The 20,164-nt window shown below is 41.1% G+C and overlaps 1 protein-coding gene across 1 annotated transcript in view; it reads left to right on the plus strand.

Annotated features, from left to right (window-relative positions):
- Nucleotides 1–7,353: 7,353 nt before the first annotated feature.
- The window catches only part of LOC106589820 (ribosomal protein S6 kinase alpha-2), a 44,030-nt gene continuing 31,219 nt past the window's right edge, over nt 7,354–20,164 (plus strand). Inside the window, exons 1-5 of the mRNA XM_045710383.1 lie at nt 7,354–7,773; nt 12,987–13,103; nt 13,396–13,477; nt 14,513–14,593; nt 17,486–17,565. Of these exons, the coding sequence (XP_045566339.1) occupies nt 7,675–7,773; nt 12,987–13,103; nt 13,396–13,477; nt 14,513–14,593; nt 17,486–17,565 (459 nt within the window). The 5' untranslated portion in view covers nt 7,354–7,674. The remainder of the gene's footprint in view (nt 7,774–12,986; nt 13,104–13,395; nt 13,478–14,512; nt 14,594–17,485; nt 17,566–20,164) is intronic.

Raw genomic sequence — 20,164 nt, forward strand, 5'->3', positions numbered from 1 at the left:
ATAGGCACTATATTTGAAAAAGTTGCTGATGTGACAGTCTCTTCAGTGTATTCCAGAAGTTTTGAATTGTAAAAATGCAATACATACTTGGAAGGAGCATGGTTTAGGATCCACAGCTTGATGTACTGTACTCGCCTTGTTGGATGTGATCAATGTGTCTTGGCAATGTAAGTATAGTAGATAGAACCTGCTGGTGTTGTGTGGAACCTATGAGGAATTGTTTGCATGATAACTCCCACATTCCATCTGTGTTCTCAGAGTGAGATCAAGTCCAGTATAATTATATGCTGTCCTAATGGCTGTTGTACAAACTGAAGTGATGACTGAATGGTTTTTCACACCCCCTGAATCTAAAATGAAGAATTTCCACATAGCGTGTCTTCTTGAACAGATGCTTAGAACATTATTTCAACTAGGAAGATTTACTGTAATAGGGGGAACAGTGCTGCATCAAGAATCCCAGTCAGATATAAGAAACCAAGATGGTTCAATCCCTTCCAGGTAAATTACTGTATGGAAAGCGGGTATGTCAATACAGACATGGTAAAGCTTTTTGAATGATATCCTCTCTGGTTTTTTTTGTTGAACAGACAGCAACACTTTTGCTATACAGTTGCTCCAAAGGGAACATGTTAGGTGCTTATATCCATTAAAGCAGGTGTAACCGAAGGATGATATTTGTGGGGGGTCCGGAACATAATTGTAATAATTTGTACACGGCAAATAGACCACCAAAAAAAACGATTGTATTTGAAAGTAACGATAATGTCATACTTTGATTACATTGAGACACGAACAAGTCTCTTTTTGTATTTATTTGTGGGAATACTTCGGAACAGATTTCCTAAATTAAACACATTTTAAGCTGAATTACTGGTGATTTTACAGTCTTTGTTTTATCAAAAACTACAATCCCTAAAAACTTTGGGAGGCATAAAGAAAGCACTAAAGCATATTCTTTGAAGTCTTGACATTGTCATTGCAAAATAAGGTGTTGACTTTTTAAAGTGGGTTTACATTTCAAATCCTGACATTGTTTTGAAGTGCCACCGGTACTTAATATAGTCACTGCAGTGACTCTCCATAGATATGAACGATTGGTTTTGAGACTAATACTATTATCTTTGTCAGACAGTACTCCGTGACAATCTAGTCTAAAGCGTGCACTCAGGCTTTGGCTTTTTCTAGGTATGATGTTGTGTGCCAGTGCCACATTTGTGGATGACTCATTATCTCGTTATTTTAGCATTTCACAGATATTAACATACGGACAGATTCTAGCAGGATCACTTAGACGTTTCTGTTTGTACTTGCAAATATCACACCGACCAGGGCGTAATAAATTGCAGTCAATCCCGCAGATGGCCCCACCCACCAAGGCGTAATGAATTGCAGTCAGTCTGCAGATGGCCAGAGGCAGAGATAACGCATTGTGATGTTCAAAGGAATTAGATAATATGGAAATGTTCACATTTACTGTAGACAGACCACCTGCAATGTATGCAAGCCTTGTCAACTATAAAAGTATGGCGCTGCTTTAAATGAACAGCAGCTGTAGAAGCTGACAAAATGTAAAAGCTTTATGGAAGAGAGTACTACATTTGGTCTTTGTAAACTGCAATAATTTGTTCATGGTAAGATTTGGTCAAAATGTCAGGATTCTTAAACCTCTTAAGGATCCCCCCCTCTTTTTAAATTTTCACCTTAAATGACATACCCAAATCTAACTGCCTGTAGCTCAGGCCCTGAAGCAACGATATGCATATTCTTTGTACAATTTTAAAGGAAACACTTTTTGAAGTTTGTGGAAATGTGAAAGGAATGTAGGAGAATATAACACAATAGATCTAGTAAAACATAATACATTTTTTGTACCATCTTTGAAATGCAAAAGAAAGGCCATAATGTATTATTCCAGCCCAGGTGCAATTTAGATTCTGGCCACTAGATGGCAGCAGTGTATGTGCAAAGTTTTAGACTGATCCAATGAACCATTGTATTTCTGTTCAACATTTTGTATCAAGACTGCCCAAATATGCCTAATTTGTTTATTAATAACTTTTCATGTTCAAAATTGTGCACTCTCCTAAAACAATAGTATGGTACTCTTTCACTGTAATAGCTACTGTAAATTGGACAGTGCAGTTAGATTAACAAGAATTTAAGCTTTCTGACAATGTCAGTTATGTCTATGTCCTTAGAAATGTTCTTGTTACTTACAACCTCATGCTAATCTCATTAGCCTACGTTAGCTCAACCGTTCCGTAGACGGGACACCGATCCCAAAGAAGTTTTAATATACAGGTGTATGGAAAGTTGTGTATGTGCTCTGACAGCTTCTGGTGTCCTGTCCTCCCAAGGCCTCTGGATCAGATCAGAGATGTCCTCCCATAGCCTCAGAATTATGTACAGTATATAACTGATTATTCTCAGAGGCATTGTCCCCTTTATCATTTTACATTTTTACATTTAGCAGACGCTCTTATCCAGAGCGACTTACAGTAGTGAATACATACATTTCATTTTTTTTGTACTGGCCCCCTGTGGGAATCAAACCCACAACCCTGGCATTGCACACACCATGCTCTACCAACTGAGCCACAGGGAAGGGAGAAAGAAAGCAAGCATCCCTATAAGGCCGGTAACAACCGTTGCCACTGTTTGGTTGTACTTCTGATACAAGTGCAATCTAATCCCACCAGTCCCAGACATAGGCAATGTCTGGATGTTCATATAAGCATTTTGCAGTGCATGCTCTAATGAATGTGGAGCATCTGAGTGTTGAAAAAAATGAAATCCACTGTGCCCTGGGTATTTCTCACTTCGTTACCTCTAAGCTGCACATGCAGAAGGATACATTTTTTTTATATTTGAAGGTTTCAATGAGGGTGACTATGTAAGCATCATCAGATTTGTACATACATTTCCTTCCTTGTTTAGAGCTTTGGCTTAGGTACAACTTTAAACAGCTGCAAAGACAGTCTCACTATATTGTAGGCCTAATACATGATTTCATAAACAATCTCTACACAGTAAGCCTATTCAAAGTTGTTTATGTATTTGTAAATGCCCTGTGATGACCCTCTATAGACACAGGTCATAGGGTTAGGTGGTAGGTCTATATGGACACAGGTCATAGGGTTAGGTGGTAGGCCTCTATAGCCACGGTCATAGGGTTAGGTGGTAGGCCTCTATAGAGACAGGTCATAGGCAGAGCTGGCTCCAGGCATAAGAAACATAAGAGGTCGCTTATGGCCACCAGCCGCTAGGGGGCCCCTGACAAAAAAGTAAATAATAATAATATTTTAGGAACTCAGTCGGGTTCTCAACTTACTATTGAGAGTTAGAATAGTAGAATACACAGGGTGCAATTTCTAAATTTGGTACATCAGCAGTTTCTCTCTTGTTATGTCAGTCACTGACAATCACTCAATTAGCATGTCAGCAAAAACATTTTAGACTGGTAAGTTAGTCTAGCCAGCTAAAGTGCCTTCAGAAAGTATTCATACCCCTTATTCCACATTTTGTTGTGTTACAGCCTGAATTCAAAATTGATTAAATATTTGTTTTCTCTCGCCCGTCAACACACAATAACCCCATAAACCCCCAGATTTTTTGGCGCTGTATTGAAAATAAAATACTGAAATATTTCATTTACATAAGTAATACATAATACATAAGTATTCACACCCCTGAGTCAATACATGTTAGAATCACCTTTGGCAGCGATTACAGCTGTGAGTCTTTCTAGGTAAGTCTCTAAGAACTTTGCTAACCTGGATTGTGCAATATTTTCAAAAATATTTTTTATTCTTCAAGCTATGTCAAGTTGGTTGTTGACCATTGCTAAACAGCCATTTTGAAGTCTTCACATAGATTTTCAAAACGATTTTAAGTCAAAGCTGTAACTAGGCCATTCAGGAACATTCAATGTCATCTTGGTAAGCAACTCCAGTGTATATTTGGCCTTGTGTTTTAGATTATTGTCCTGCTGACAGGTGAAATTGTCTTCCAATGTCTATTGGAAAGCAGACTGAACCAGTTTTTCCTCTAGGATTTTGCCTGTGCTTAGCCCTTTTCCTTTTTGTTTTATCTTTAAAATACTCCTTACTCCTTGCATATGACAAGCATACCCATAACATGATGCAGCCACCACCATGCTTCAAAATATGACGAGTGGTACTCAGTGATGTTGTTTTGGATTTGCCCCAAACATAACGCTTTGTATTCATTTCTTTGCCACATTTTTTGTAGGATGTATGTTTCAGAATATTTTATTCTGTACATGCTTCCTTCTTTTCACTCTGTCATTTAGGTTAGTATTGTGGCATAACTACAATGTTGTTGATCCATCCTCAGCTTTCTCCTATCACCGCCATTAAACTCTAAGTGTTTTAAAGTCACCATTAGCTTCATGGTGAAATCCCAGAGCGGTTTCCTTCCTCTCCAGCAACTGAGTTAGGAAGGACGCCTGTATCTTTATTGTATTGATACACCATCCAAAGTGTAATTAATAAATTCACCATGCTCAAAGGGATATTCAATATCTGCTTTTTTTACCCATCTACCAATTGGCAGTGGTAGAAAAGGTACCCAATTGCCATACTTGAGTAAAACTAAAGTTACCTTAATAGATAATGACACAAGTGAAAGTCACCCAGTAAAATACTACTTGAGTAAAAGTCTAAAAGTATTTGGTTTTAAATATAATTTTGATACTTAAGTACATTTTTGCAATTATATTTACTTAAGTATCAAAAGTAAAAGTATAAATAATTTTAAATTCCTTATATTAAGCAAACCAAACGGTACAATTTTCTTTTTTAATTAAGGATAGCCAGGGTCACACTACAACATGCAGACATAATTTACAAACAAAGCATTTGTGTTTAGTGAGTCCGCCAGATCAGAGGCAGTAGGGATGACCAGGGATGTTATCTTGATAATTGCGTGAATTTGACCATTTTCCTGTCCTGTTAAGCATTCAAAATGTAACAAGAACTTTGGGTGTCATGGAATATTTATGGAGTAAAAAGTACATCATTTTCTTTATGAATGTAGTAAAGTAAAAGTTGTAAAAATATATATAAATAGCCAAGTAAAGTACAGATATGTCACGACTTCCACCGAAGTCGGCCCCTCTCCTTGTTCGGGCGGCGTTCGGCGGTCGACGTCACCGGCTTTCTAGCCATCGCCGCTCCATTCTTCAATTATCCATTGGTTTTGTCTTGTTCCATTCACACCTGGTTTGCATTCCCCAATCACACTAATTGTATTTATTCCTCTGTTCCCCCTCATGTCTTGGTGTGAAATTATTTGTGTGTTACATGTTGTACGCACTAGGCTAAGCGTTTGTTATTTTCCATGTGTTTTCACAAAGCTTATTTTTATTGCTATACATTTATGTTGTGTGACATTTCTGCGCGCTATACACTTTGCCTTGTTGGCTGGAGGAGGTTTTTGACGCAGCTGCGTCCATCTGTATATCTCTCCTGCCATAATAAAGTGTGCGCCTGTTCACAATTCTCTGCTCTCCTGCACCTGACTTCACCACCAGTACGCACACGCCTGACAAGATACCCCAAAAAACTACTTAAGTAGTACTTTAAAGTATTTTTACTTAAGTACTTTACACCACTGTGTCACGTACTGAACAGTAAAGAGGTCATTTGTCATTGTAGTATGGTCAGGGTGTGGCAGGGGGTGTTGTTTCTGTGTGTTTTGGGGTTTGTTTGTTTCCAGGGGATATGTTCTAGTTTTCTTTTTCTATGTTAATTTTTCTATGTGTGGCCGAGTATGGTTTCCAATCAGAGGCAGGTGTCTTTCGTTGTCTCTGATTGGAAGCCATACTTAGGCAGCCTGGTTTTTCCTTTGGGTTGGTGGGTGGTTGCTTTCTGTATAGTCTGTGTACCTTGCAGAACTGTTGATTGTCGGTTTGTTGTTTTCGTTTAAGTGTTCACTTTATTAATAATAAAAGAAGATGAGCACTATACCCGCTGCGTTTTGGTCACCTTTCATCGACGCATCTGACACACTGCCAATAGGTAACCTTTTTGCAAGGCATTGGAAAACCTGCCTGGTCTTTGTGGTTGAATCTGTGTTTGAAATTCACTGCTCGACTGAGGGATCTTACAATTATCTGTATGTGTGGGGTACAGAGATGAGGTAGTCATTCAAAAATCATGTTAAACACTATTATTGCACACAGAGTGAGTCTATGCAGCTTATTATGTGACTTGTTAAGCAAACGTTTACTCCTGAACTTATTTAGGCTTGCCATAACATTATTGGGTATTCTGTGTAGGCCAGTGACACACAATCTCAATTGAATCAATTTTAAATTCAGGCTGTAACACAACAAAAAGTGGAAAAGTTCAGGGGGTGTGAATAATTTTTGAAGGCACTATCTAAACATGTAGTAATCATGGTCAAATACTGACCGGGCATGCAGGGCAGGTGCCCAGGGGCCTTGACCTTCAGAAGGCTCCGTTGATTGTGTTAGTCACTCTCACTCAGATATCACTAACATGACATAAGTCTTGAGAAATGTGTAGAATTGCAAGAAATTTGTAACAAAATTGCAAACATTTCTCTCCGCCCCATGGCAAATGTGTAGAATTGCGGAAAGCTTGCTTTAAAACTGCTAAGAAAATATACTCCCCATGGCTAAATGTGTAGAATTGCAGGAAATGTACGGTAAAACATACATTTTTCTCTCCACCTTGAAAAGGGGGGGCCACTAAAAGTGTGTGGGGTGGGCAACCAAATCTTGCTTAGGGCCCCAAAAGGCTAGGTCATGGGGTTAGGTGATAGGCCTAATGGCGCTTTCTCCTAATGGCTGCCATATTGATAATCTAATGTACATTATATAATGTGCTAGTCCTAGGTCAATTAGGATTCTCAATGCACACTATCAAGATCCAGCTTTATGCAATGGATTATCCATTTCAATTGACTGATTTACCAACAAAATGTAACCCATGGGGTATACAGGTTATATTACAGGCATCCTAAACGTGGTTTGCCTTGTCTTAACCTAATCAGCTTCTTATAACCATTTTATAAACACTACCACACATTCCCCTGTGGTCCATGCATCCCTAACATGCCTGATGATGACAGATGAGACCTCAGCATTTCACTGGGCATCATACAACAACAACATTGCATGCTGCTCTCTGCAGTGTCCACCATCATGAACATGTGGATTAGCTGCTCTCTCTTGATCGAGAAGGGGAGTTTTCTACAAGACTACCAACGGTGAACGTCCTGTTTGATTGGGCGCGAAAAGAAGAATCCGAATGTTGGGGAGGAGGAAGGGAGCCGTCGCTCGCCTCACATTGCATCACTCACTGCACGTGCTGATTCAGCGGGACGCAAGAGATAGCGGCGGGTGCTGAGGACACTCGCCAGAATCACTGCTGCTTGGATGCCACTGTCAAATCAAAGCATTGCGCGGTAGCAAGGAAGGACAGACACTGCGGCGGTGTCAACAGTGACCAAATCGCAAAGGTTTTCCTGGTGGCTGTTTATCTGCCGTATAGGAAGTATGGATTAGAAGTGACTGGGAGGACGCTAAATCCCTTTTGTTGTTTGCTGATCTATAGTTGTTGAGCAAATATAAACTATAAACTGCCAGTGCTGATCTGAAATGCAGATCTGAAGCAGGGCGCAATGGACACGAACATGCGGAAATTTACAGTTAGGAGATGGTTTTCCGTCTACCTTCGGAAGAAGTCACGGTCCAAAAGCGCGAACCTCTGCAGATTAGAGGTTAGTATATTGTTGTGTATTGCTATTTTGTGTCACGTGTGTGCGCCATAACGTAGAATCACTGTTTGCTAATGGTGTGATTCAGCCACTGCTGTCACTCAATGATATTGTGGTAGGCTGTCGGCAGTGTTGTGGAACCTTACAGGTGTTGTTTTGTTGTTATACACCTGACATGATATTAGGCTACACTTGCCAGTACATTTTCATTATTTTGACAAGCTTTATAACCTACCATTGCGCAACATTTTCATGCTAAAATAATCATGTTGAATTCTGTATAGCCTGGTATTGCTGTGCCACAACAAGTCTGAATCCGACGGATAGGCCTACAGGTGTTCCCGCCTTTCTTGCGCAAACACCTGCGCTTGTCTTGTCTTACTAGCTCTGACTTTGCTGATAGCTGCTTTATTCAGGAACGTTTGACTTACTATGACTGTGATATGTTGTTGTCTTTACCTAGCGACCTTAAAATGAATTCAATCACGATACCTGAGTATGTTTCTACTATTACAAGCCAATATTATATTTCATGGACTAAGTTGCTTTGCTTGTTGAATAAATTCCCTGCCGCGCTCTCTTGATTGTAGCTAATTTTGAGATTTTATTTAAAAACGCTAAACCTAATATAGGCTTAATGCATTCTGGGTTTGGTGTAGCTAGACCTATTTGCAAATTTGTTTATTAGGGACATTTTTTTTTACTTTTATGTGGGCTACTTTTATTGATTCTTGAAGAATATAACTTATTTTGCCTCGTGAGCTAGGTTCAACTGTTAAACCCCATCAAAATCCAAAATATAAGCTTGTAAACAATGTCATCAAAACTATCATTTTGATCCCATGGATGATCAGTCCTTACATGTATAGCCCCATCTATGAATTTGGGAGAGGTTCTATTTCTCCAGCCCCATCCATACGCTGTTGACCCGCTTTGTTATTGTTTTAACAGCAGATTGACCCTTTAAAATAATTCATTATTTATTAGATGTGGACGAAAATATTGAATCAGGAAACCAAGAGAGCAGTAGAGCGATTTCCAACGATCTTCACTTTATTCTGTAGGCCTAGTTTTTTACAATTTACAAAGGGGAATTGGAACAATAGACACACCTACCCAATCCAACCACGACCCAGGAGATTGTAATCTTCACCTTTTGATTCACCATATTGCAAAGCTACCTGGACACGGTGCTGTTCAGCGGCCATGGGGCTGAATTTGCAATCAGTCTTTTGTCCATTTGCGTTGATTGTGGTACTGTCCATGGTGCTGAATGTTGGCCGATGGTTAAAGGCACAACAAGGGATTCTCGCATAGTTAGATAACTTCTAAAGTGGTGGAAACACATACAGTATATCCTATTAAATTACTATGGGCTGAACTCTGTACCATACTATACAATACCATACAAAATACTTGAATGATAATTTACATGTAAATTCATTTTTGCGAAGTTGACATGCAAATACACAGAGCAAATTCTCTATCTCAATTTAACCGCATATGTATCCTCTTTTTCTACGTATTCTAGAAACAGTTTCTAACCGCTGTGAACACTTTGTCATTCAATTTTGTCCTTTCTTGCTGAGCTTTCAAGTAACTTGCTGTTAAACTGACCAGTGTTGACATACCTGCCTCAATGAATTCAAAGTTAAGACCTCATAAGAGGGTCAAAGATTCTCAAAGTGTGGTTACGCAGACCCGTGAGCAACTGTGGCCCCTCATGATGAGTTTAGCGTTTTTGTGGCCCCCACCTCCATCAAAGTTGCCCATCCCTGGTGTAAACATTGCTTGGGGTTATAGATATGTCACTGCTTGTGACTGTTTGTGTTACAGAATGCTTCTATGTCTGTGTGCAGTTATCAGTAGCAATGAGATTCACTTTGATGGCTCTTTGTAATCCTTTCTGACTGTGTCATAACAAGATGTGCAGACCGACCAGCCTCTCTGAGATAATATGTTCCCACTGGCCAGAGACGTCATTTCAATGTCTACTTTTGATGTACATTTGGTTGAGTTGTCAACTACTGTGAATTCAACGTGAAATCAACACATTTCATCATGTCATTGGATTTAGGTTAAACATTGTGTAAAAAAAAAAGACGAAATTCCCTTAAGTTGATGACTTTTTGCAAATCCAATCAGTTTTCCATCACATATAATTGTTTTGTTGAAATGTTGTAGAACAACGTTGATTGAACCATCATGTACAAAACCTCAATCCACGTTACACACAAAGACATAATATTTCATACTAGGTTCCACCAAACATTTAATCAGTCTGGAAATCATCTGCAATACACTGAGGCATACTAAGCATGATTAACTTACTGTACATACAAATAAATATATGGAGACAATATTTCAAAACAATAGCTGATGGATTTAGATATGAGTGCTCGTGACATCATGGGGTATGATTGCCTCATGAGTAATCCTGGCTGTATCAGGAATCGCACAAGAAATTGATGCTATTTAGCAAATCATTATGTGCTTTTCATTATATTGTCATTAATATATACTTAATTCCTATATATTTGGATGAAGACATAGCCTTGTAGCTAGATGTCATTAAGAAAACATGTTGTTTAGGCCTGAGACTAGGGTGTTTACAGATGTGTGGCACTGACCAACTCCATCAGTTAAAGATGGCGCCAATCAATATTGAGGCCAAAGAGGTATTGCAGTCAGCATATCTATTTTAAAGTCCCAGTGCAGTCAAAAACGTGATTGTCCTGTGTTTTATATATGTTTCCAGACTGAGGTTGGAATAATACTGTGGACTTGGGTAAATGATGATAATGCCCTTTTTAGAGCTGTTTGAAAAGACTGCCTGAAATTTCAACCATGTTTTCGTGGGAAGGAGTTTTGGCCTGCCTGGTGACATCACCAGGTGGTAAATTAGTTAATAGACCAATAAGAAAGAGTTCTAAACCTCTTTGCCAATAACAGCTAGTTTTCAGTTATCCCTCCCGACTCAGACCCCTCCCAGACAGTCCTAGCAAAATTCTTACTTGAGAAATTGCTCTTTGCTAAGAAGCTACAGTATTTTTTTTTAAATATGATTTTAATTGAAAACAACCACAGTAAGGTACTTAATTCTTACCCAGAAATGATTTGATATTGAGATAAAAACGTCTACATTTGACCTTACCCAGGCCTATGAAATCAAGGATGATTCTGGAAGGCGGAGTTTTCTTAAGGAGGAAGAATCTGGCACTAATAGGACTGTTTGACTGTTTTATTCTATTATACTGAGATTATTAATGGGAGAGATGAACTACTGCTGTAACATTTAACTCTATTCCTACTTTGACATGGTGTAGGGCAGGCTACTTCCAAATAGGAGGATCAGACTTTACAAACAGCATGAATGGGATGGAATACATGGTGATTGTCTGCAATAGTAAACTGTTATAGGTGCGATCAGAGTTGACATTAGAACTACCAATAGTAAACTGTTATAGGTGCGATCAGAGTTGACATTAGAACTACCAAGCTACTATTGAGCGGAAGCATTTACCAGATGTTTTTATCCATGTGGACCATGTAGGAATCATACCCACAATTATTGTATTGCAAGCACCATGATCCAACTAACTGAGCCATTTTGCCAAGTTTACCTTTTCAGTCAAAGAGATTATTTAGAAATACACACCATCATAAGCTGTTGACCCAGATAACAAACCGTGGTATTCAGGATACACTACGCAATATGTCACGCTGTTGTCCATGTTTATTGGCAAAGAGTAGTAATTGGGCAAGGGTTGTTTATACTTTTTGATTCAATTAGATAATCATCACTAGAGTTTATTTTCAAAAAGACTGATTTAACAACAGACTGATTGGATACTGTAAAAACCTACTAATACTACCTGGTAGACTCCCCTCACAGGAATATGTTTCATTCTATTCCATTCCAGTATTTTAGAATAGTGTGAAATACTGCTATGTGGAACTAGGTCAAATCCTTTACTCGCTTTCTTTCTGATTTGTAGGACTATTGTTGCTTTTTCTTCCTCGTAACGTTTGTTTGATCTTTAGGATAATAATAGCCATTCTCTGTAGTCTAAAATTGTACAGTTTACTACCAATTATTCTAAAGGTGTTTTAACTAGTATGAATAGATAGTGTACTGTTTAATGTGGGATATCACTGCTTGTACAAGGCATCATGACTAATTCCCGTTAGAACAGCAGAGTGTTGAGGTGTTGGAGGTTTGGATAGGATGACAAGCCCACTGTCCCTATGGAACTGACATGTTGAATAGCTACAGATGGACTGGGAGCATTCTTAATCCCATTGTTTCATTTATTATCTATTCTTTTCTAGAGCCCCCACAGAGGTCATCCTTAACCCATTGATTCTTGAAAATCCACATGATACATGATTTTCTTCCTATTCAATGCTGTGTTCAACACGGTATAGAGGAGGAGAAGCTATAGATTAACCTACATCAGAAGAGACAAATCTGCATGTGTGGATTTGAAAAGCATCCTTTTTATTCCATCCCAACAACGTATTGTATACAAAGGGTTATGTGACTGTTTGTTGTATTTGTTTTGCTGTGAAGTGGGATAGGTCGGTTTTTACCAGGCTCTCAGCTGTGTTAGCGTGACAGATTCTGCATCAATCAGCGACGGTCAGGGCAGGACTCTCACATGCTGTGGTCGGCACATTTCAGAGGCACGTCATGAAGACAGCATTAATAGCCAGAGCGCTCGCTCTACTGCCAGCCACACAGCCCCACTCACGCAAAATGTGCTCCCACTAATCTCCCCTGACACGAGGGGAACAGGATGGACTACTGGCTGGTTCTTATTATACCTCGGTGGTTCTGTGGCCAAGGTCACCGTCTGATTGGTAGCCTTCAACACCTGTTTCAAACCCTCCTATTGTTACCAGTTAACGTGGATATGTGTGGACATTGAGGATACTAAGGGCAGAGAGTGTGGTAGCACCGTTCTATCCTCATAGTCATGCCTAGTTTCTTCTGGTTATTCTGGTCTACTCGTGATGCTGGCTGTGCCATCTCAATTCGTCATTAAAGTTGACGAGTCTCTGTTGGCTCTGATAAAATGGGACTTCCCCAGGTTGGACATCTGTCTAAATCCCTCTCTCTGGCTCTCCCGGTGTCTCTGGAACAACATGGGTGTTCTCTCTATTCCTGTCGTCACTTGCTTGGTTTGATATGTGGAACATTTGTTTCCCTGCAGGATGATGGCATCCTGAAAGAGATTGACATCAGCCAGCACACCAAAGAGGGATTTGAAAAGGCAGACCCCTCTCAGTTTGAGCTGCTGAAAGTGCTAGGCCAAGGCTCCTATGGAAAGGTGAGCATATTAAGGTGTTTGGATCTACAGTATGTTATACCTACTCTGTGTTGTATGTGTACTATACATTTGTGACCCTTTCCCCTACTGTTCAATCTGACATTACTGTTACTTTTGCAATCGGATATTCAGATATTTTTGGGTGTGTGTATTAGTATTGTATTTGAGAGACATTCTACTGCCCTGTTGAAGCTAGTAACATAAGCATTTCACTGCACCTGCTAGAACACCTGCAAATCTGTGTATACGACCAATAAACTTTGATTTGATTTGATATTAATCTCATCCACAGGTGTTCCTGGTGAGAAAAATCAGAGGCTCTGACAGAGGACAGCTTTATGCCATGAAAGTGTTAAGGAAAGCAACGCTAAAAGGTACTTATTATGATACTTTCGAAGAGTTGGATGTTTTTCATCAGCTCCATCTTGCTAAGATCGATTATTACAGTAAACATACGTCATCGGGGTATGATTGATTATTGCAGTAAACAGACATGATCATGGTATGATTGATTATTACAGTAAAATGATCAGGGTATGATTGGGGCAGGAAGATTCTAGCGGTTAAGAGCGTTGGGCTAGTAACTGAACGGTTGCTGGTTCGAATCCCTGAGCCAACTAGATGAAAAATCTGTCGATGTGCCATTGAGCAAGGCATTTAACCTCCTGTAAGTCGCTTTGGATAAGAGCATCTGCTAAATGACTAAAATTATTGATTATTACAGTAAACAGACATGATTGAAGTCCCTATCCAGACAAACTGTTTTTTCTACATAAGTAAAAACAATATATATTATGTTTCCTATACTCAGCAAATCTCAGTCAAAAATATTACTTTTTTTAATCAGCTCTAAAAAATGAAATGTAGCCTTTTGTCCCTGTCTTAGGAAATTGAGATGATGTCCTCCTTGCTTACATAATACAGGCGCAGCTGCAGGAGTGTCCTCACTGCAAAGCAGAGAGCCATTGCAAGAGGAAACTGGCATAATATTCTGCATTGCAGTACAGGTGCTTGAGGGGAGGCTTCCAGTGTTACGATTTTAACACAAAATAATTCATAAGGAAGTAGCTGACTTCCATTTCACAGGTGACCTAGGAAGAAGGCTTAGGTAATGCAGATAGATTAGCAGAAAGCAGCTGTCTATATTATACTACGATGTTCCCACTGCAGGACCAGATAAGTGGCTGACTAGTGAGGGAAAGGCCTTACTCATGCGTGGTTGGGAGGTCTCATAGTTTCAACAGTTTTGACAGTATAGAAATTCGAACCTGAGGTATTTTATACAGTATCATCGGATACCGGCCCAACTGTAAGGGTTTGAATATGTATAGCTTTCGTCAACATCTATTCAGTTCTACAAGTATCTTAACTCATTACTGCTACTTTGATATGCTTTGTCTGTTTTTCAGTCCGAGATCGGGTGCGGTCCAAAATGGAGAGAGATATTCTGGCTGAAGTCAATCACCCGTTCATAGTCAAACTCCATTACGGTGAGCTCATCGACGCAACCATGTTCTGACTGGCACACATACATAGAACAGACACTGACATGTCTGAACTGAAAACCCTGTTTTTAAAACAGGCAGATAATTATGTAACCAGATAGTCTTTTTTTAGGTGTTGTTAGAATGGGTCTGCCATCAGACATCAGCCATCAGACAGAAACACATTTTGATATTAAATGTAGTTGGTACTTGCATTGAATAACTCTCCAAGCGTTTTATAAAGCTTGGCACGTCTCTCTAAACATTTCAGTGACGTCTGGAGCCCTTCAGACAGCGAAAGCCGTCACTCATCTCAAAGCACCTTACCTCCTTGTTTATCAGCATGCTCTGAGTAATTCCACAGCAGCCCCTGGTAAACAGAGAGTATTGCTCTGAGTATTGCCACAGCAGCCCCTGATAAACAGAGAGTATTGCTCTGAGTAATTCCACAGCAGCCCCTGATAAACAGAGAGTATTGCTCTGAGTAATTCCACAGCAGCCCCTGGTAAACAGAGAGTATTTGTCACGATTGTCGTAAGGAGTGGACCAAAACGCAGGGGGAAAATGTATACTCATCTTATTTTTTATTTGAAGAAGGAAAAACAAAATAAACACATACTAGAAATAACATAGAAATACACTAACATAGAACATAGCCCAAACAACCCCGAAACACCCTAAACAAACACCCCCTGCCACGCCCTGACAAAACTACAATAACAAACAGCCCCTTTACTGGTTAGGACGTGACAGTACACCCCCCCCCCCCTCCCCCCCCAAAAGGTGCAGACCCCAGATGCACCTTAAACAACAAAAAATAAAAATAAACCCCAACACAAAAAGAATCCCCTAGGGAAGGGTGGCCACCGTCACTGACGGTTCTTGTGCTACACACCCCCCTCCCCAACTTCCTACTACGGAGGTGGCTCAGGCTCCGGCCTTACTCCCCAACCTAACCTGTCCACCCCCGCTACTGCTTATTATTATTTACCCCTCCCGAAGTCTCTGGACTAAGGCGCATCGCTGAAGACCTCGGGCTGATGCGCGTCGCTGGAGACCTCGGGCTGGAGGACGACTCTGGGAGCTCCGGACTGGAGGGCCGACTCTAGACGGGGTACTGTCGCCGGAAGCTCTGGACGGGGCACTGTCGCCGGAAGCTCTGGACGGGGCACTGTCGCCGGAAGCTCTGGACGGGGCACTGTCGCCGGAAGCTCTGGACGGGGCACTGTCGCCGGAAGCTCTGGACGGGGAACTGTCGCCGGAAGCTCTGGACGGGGCACTGTCGCCGGAAGCTCTGGACGGGGAACTGTCGCCGAAGCTCTGGACGGGGAACTGTGCACTGAAGGCCTGATGCGTGGGACTGGCTTAGGAGGCGCCAGACTAGGGACACGCACCACAGGGCTAGTGCGAGGAGCAGGAACAGGACGTACTGGACTGGGCTGACGCACTGTAGGCCTGGTGCGTGGTGCTGGCTTTGGAGGCGCCAGACTGGAAACACGCACCTCAAGGCTAGTGCGAGGAGCAGGAACTAGATACACTGGGTCATGAGTAGGCTCCGGCAGTCTGGAGCACACCGCCTGCACAACCCGTCCTGGCTGGATGGTAACAGTAGCCCTGCACGAGCGGAGTGCTGGCACATGGCGAACTGGGCTGTGCAGAGGCCTGATGGCTGCCGTGCGTAGAGCACGGCAGCCTGGGCCTAGGAGGCGCACTGGTGGCCAGATGTGCTGTGCAGGCATACTCCTACCCGGCTGGATGCCCACTCTAGCACGGCATTTGCGAGGAGCTGGGATCGCTCGCACCGGACTGTGCGTGCGCATGGGCGAGATCGTGCACACTTCCGCATACACCGGTGCTCTCATGATCCGTTTCTCCCCATAATAAGCACGGGAAGTTGGCTCAGGTCTATTGCCTGACCTAGCCAATCTTCCCGTGTGCCCCCCCCATTTTTTTTTATTGGGGCTGCCTCTCAGGCTTCCTTGCCACTCGTGTACCCACATAACGTTTCCCCATGGTCCTTCTCCCGCTAGTATCTGCTCCCATGTCCATGATTCCTTATAGCTCTGCTGCTGCTCCTTCCTCCGCTGCTTGGTCCGTTGGTGGTGGGTAGCTCTGTCACGATTGTCGTAAGGAGTGGACCAAAACGCAGCGGGAAAATGTATACTCATCTTCTTTTTTATTTGAAGAAGGAAAACAAAATAAACACGTATACAAAACAAACGACTCCAAACAGTCCCGTCAGGTGCAACAAACACTAAACCAGGAAATAACTACCCACAAACCCCCATAGAACAAACACCCCTATAAATAGGACCTTCAATCAGAGGCAACGAGAAGCAGCTGCCTCCAATTGAAGGTCAACCCAATAAACACCACATAGAAATAGACCAACTAGAAATAACATAGAAATACACTAACATAGAACATAACCCAAACAACCCCGAAACACCCTAAACAAACACCCCCTGCCACGCCCTGACAAAACTACAATAACAAACAGCCCCTTTACTGGTCAGGACGTGACAGTATTGCTCTGAGTATTGCCACAGCAGCCCCTGGTAAACAGAGAGTATTGCTCTGAGTATTGCCACAGCAGCCCCTGGTAAACAGAGAGTATTGCTCTGAGTATTGCCACAGCAGCCCCTGGTAAACAGATGCACTCAACAAGCCAAATAAAAGCAGTTCTAGAGGAGGAGACCATATTATCTGTTTTTCTATTTACATTTTGATCTCAAAATTAGACCAGGAAAGAAAGATTTCCCTTGTCACGCATGCCTTGAAGCAGTACACCCTCTCACAAAAGTCTAATTCACATTTAGAGTGTTTTCCTTTTATTCCATGTCATGTAGCGAAGGATAATATGTGTTGAGTGACCATTGTGATGTTGTTTTGGCCCAGCCTTTCAGACGGAAGGGAAGTTGTATCTGATTCTAGACTTCCTCCGAGGGGGAGACCTCTTCACACGGCTTTCCAAAGAGGTCAGTCAGTCATGTTACTCACTGTGAGGGCTTACTGCTCCCTAATTCACTGTTTTATTAATGCATTCAATCACCACATGATGTAGTGTTTCCAATCAAAACACCATTTGACCAATGGGTAAAAGAAACGAATGTCTCTATCATAATCCGTTCAAAAGTTATTGGAGTTGTTACCCTTGTAGGATGGCCAATATTAGGATGACTAAATGAATGGAGGCCACATTATAGTCACAGCTTGGCTGGATGCTGTGCGAGAATGAAGGCTAACTGACAGGCTCACGGTTGAACTCGTCATCTTTCTTCTCAAATTCGGAGGGCATAAAACAATATAGAGGTAAGATAGATATCGATTTTGAGACATAACATGGTATTTTCATATTTTAGTATACGGTTTTCATATTAATGCAAGATTCCTGTTCTTTTTAGAAGAGTTCTGACAAAAACAAGCGTATCTCTGTGAAATGTCAACTGAACACTGAGCGTACCGCAATCATTTTATTTTCAAAGCCTTTTACATTTAATTAAGAATGTGTCATGGTAATTTTGACTTTTTGCAACCCACGGAAACAACTTTGCAGACAGCCACCACAGCAAATCCTAAAAGGTTGCTTCGAGAAAGCAGCAGCGCCCTGATTATAATTTCATTGATTATAATTACTGCATCATTAATCAAATTTCACACAATCAGTTCACACAATCAATCTCCAATTGACGTGGGCACATTTAGAATGCTAAATCTCTTGGTGCACATGTCCCTGTGATTGAATAGCTACAGTATATTTCGAGTTATTCACAATTTGTGTGATACATTTTTATTTAATTGGTCACCAATGAGTCAACAGCCATGGTAATTTGACTAATAGAGTAAAAACCATTCCAACATGTCATTTCTAAATCATGGCCCTTGAAGTATCAGTATATAGGTTTTCTTGCCTTTATTGACAACAACAACAACAATGCATATTATATATGTGTAGACGAATGGCATTCTGCCCTCATGACATTCTGCTCTGATGGTCAATTATATATGTTCAATGCCGAGCTATTGATGACACTTCTCAGCACAGCGATTCATCATGCCACTTTGGGGCCATCACTGTGCACCACAACGACCAATGTAAAAAATGCCTCTCAGCCACCATTATATTTAGCCTCCCTGTGAAGGGATTTCAGAGCTTGAGCCAAGTAGGTGTTTCATCCATCATGCATGCTCGCTCTCCAATGCTTCAGCACTAGTTCTGCGACTCAAAACATTAGGTCCGTCTGATTCAATCAAAACATGGTGCCATTGACAGGAGTGTAGCTTCATCAAATCATTTCCCCCAGTGATCAATAGCCTGGTCAATGTGTGTGTTTAATAATGAATGGGCTGCTGATTTTCTTTAGCTTTATTTAACTAGGCAATTCAGTTAAGAACTAATTCTTATTTACGATGACAGCCAACCAGGGAACAGTGGGTTAACTGCCTTGTTCAGGGACAGAACAACAGATTTTTACATTGTTAGATCGGTGATTCAATCCAGCAACCTTTCGGTTACTAGTCCAACGCTCTAACCACTAGGCTACCTGCCGCCTCTATGATTGGGTCCAACCACACTCTGAATGACATTGGTTTACCTTAATTGGTTTTGCTTTAATCTTGCTATTCAGCATCTCTGAATGTCCATGTACTGTATACAGAGTGAGCTGAAAGAAGAACTTCTGTAATAAACAGTGTAGTGTTTTCAAGTGAACAACCCAGGTTTATTATTATTATTTTTGACCAGTCCTTTAATCTTGACATTTCTCATGCTCTTTCACTCAACTTAATTGCCTGTTTGCACCAGTGGGCCAGACCTCATCGCAGAAACAACCTCAGTCCCGATCAGTCAGATATCTCCTCTGTTCTGTTGATTCATTACTCCTGAATCCATCCACTAACCCAGGGATAGTCAAACCATGGCCCGCAAGCCCATTCAATCTGGCCCGTGGCGAGTGTGAGTAAACAAATATATATATATATATATATATATATATAAATATATAAATAATTATATGTATATATATATATAATAAAACTGCAAAATAAAGGGAACACTTAAACAACACATCCTAGATCTGAATGAAATAAATAATCTTATTAAAAACTTTTTTCTTTACATAGTTGAATGTGCTGACAACAAAATCACACAAAAATAATCAATGGAAATCCAATTTATCAACCCATGGAGGTCTGGATTTGGAGTCACACTCAAAATTAAAGTGGAAAACCACACTACAGGCTGATCCAACTTTGATGTAATGTCCTTAAAACAAGTCAAAATGAGGCTCAGTAGTGTGTGTGGCCTCCACGTGCCTGTATGACCTCCCTACAACGCCTGGGCATGCTCCTGATGAGGTGGCGGATGGTCTCCTGAGGGATCTCCTCCCAGACCTGGACTAAAGCATCCGCCAACTCCTGGACAGTCTGTGGTGCAACGTGGCGTTGGTGGATGGAGCGAGACATGATGTCCCAGATGTGCTCAATTGGATTCAGGTCTGGGGAATGGGCGGGCCAGTCCATAGCATCAATGCCTTCCTCTTGCAGGAACTGCTGACACACTCCAGCCACATGAGGTCT

The sequence above is a fragment of the Salmo salar genome, chromosome ssa28 (assembly GCF_905237065.1).
Source record: "Salmo salar chromosome ssa28, Ssal_v3.1, whole genome shotgun sequence".
NCBI classification, from domain to species: Eukaryota; Metazoa; Chordata; class Actinopteri; order Salmoniformes; family Salmonidae; genus Salmo; species Salmo salar.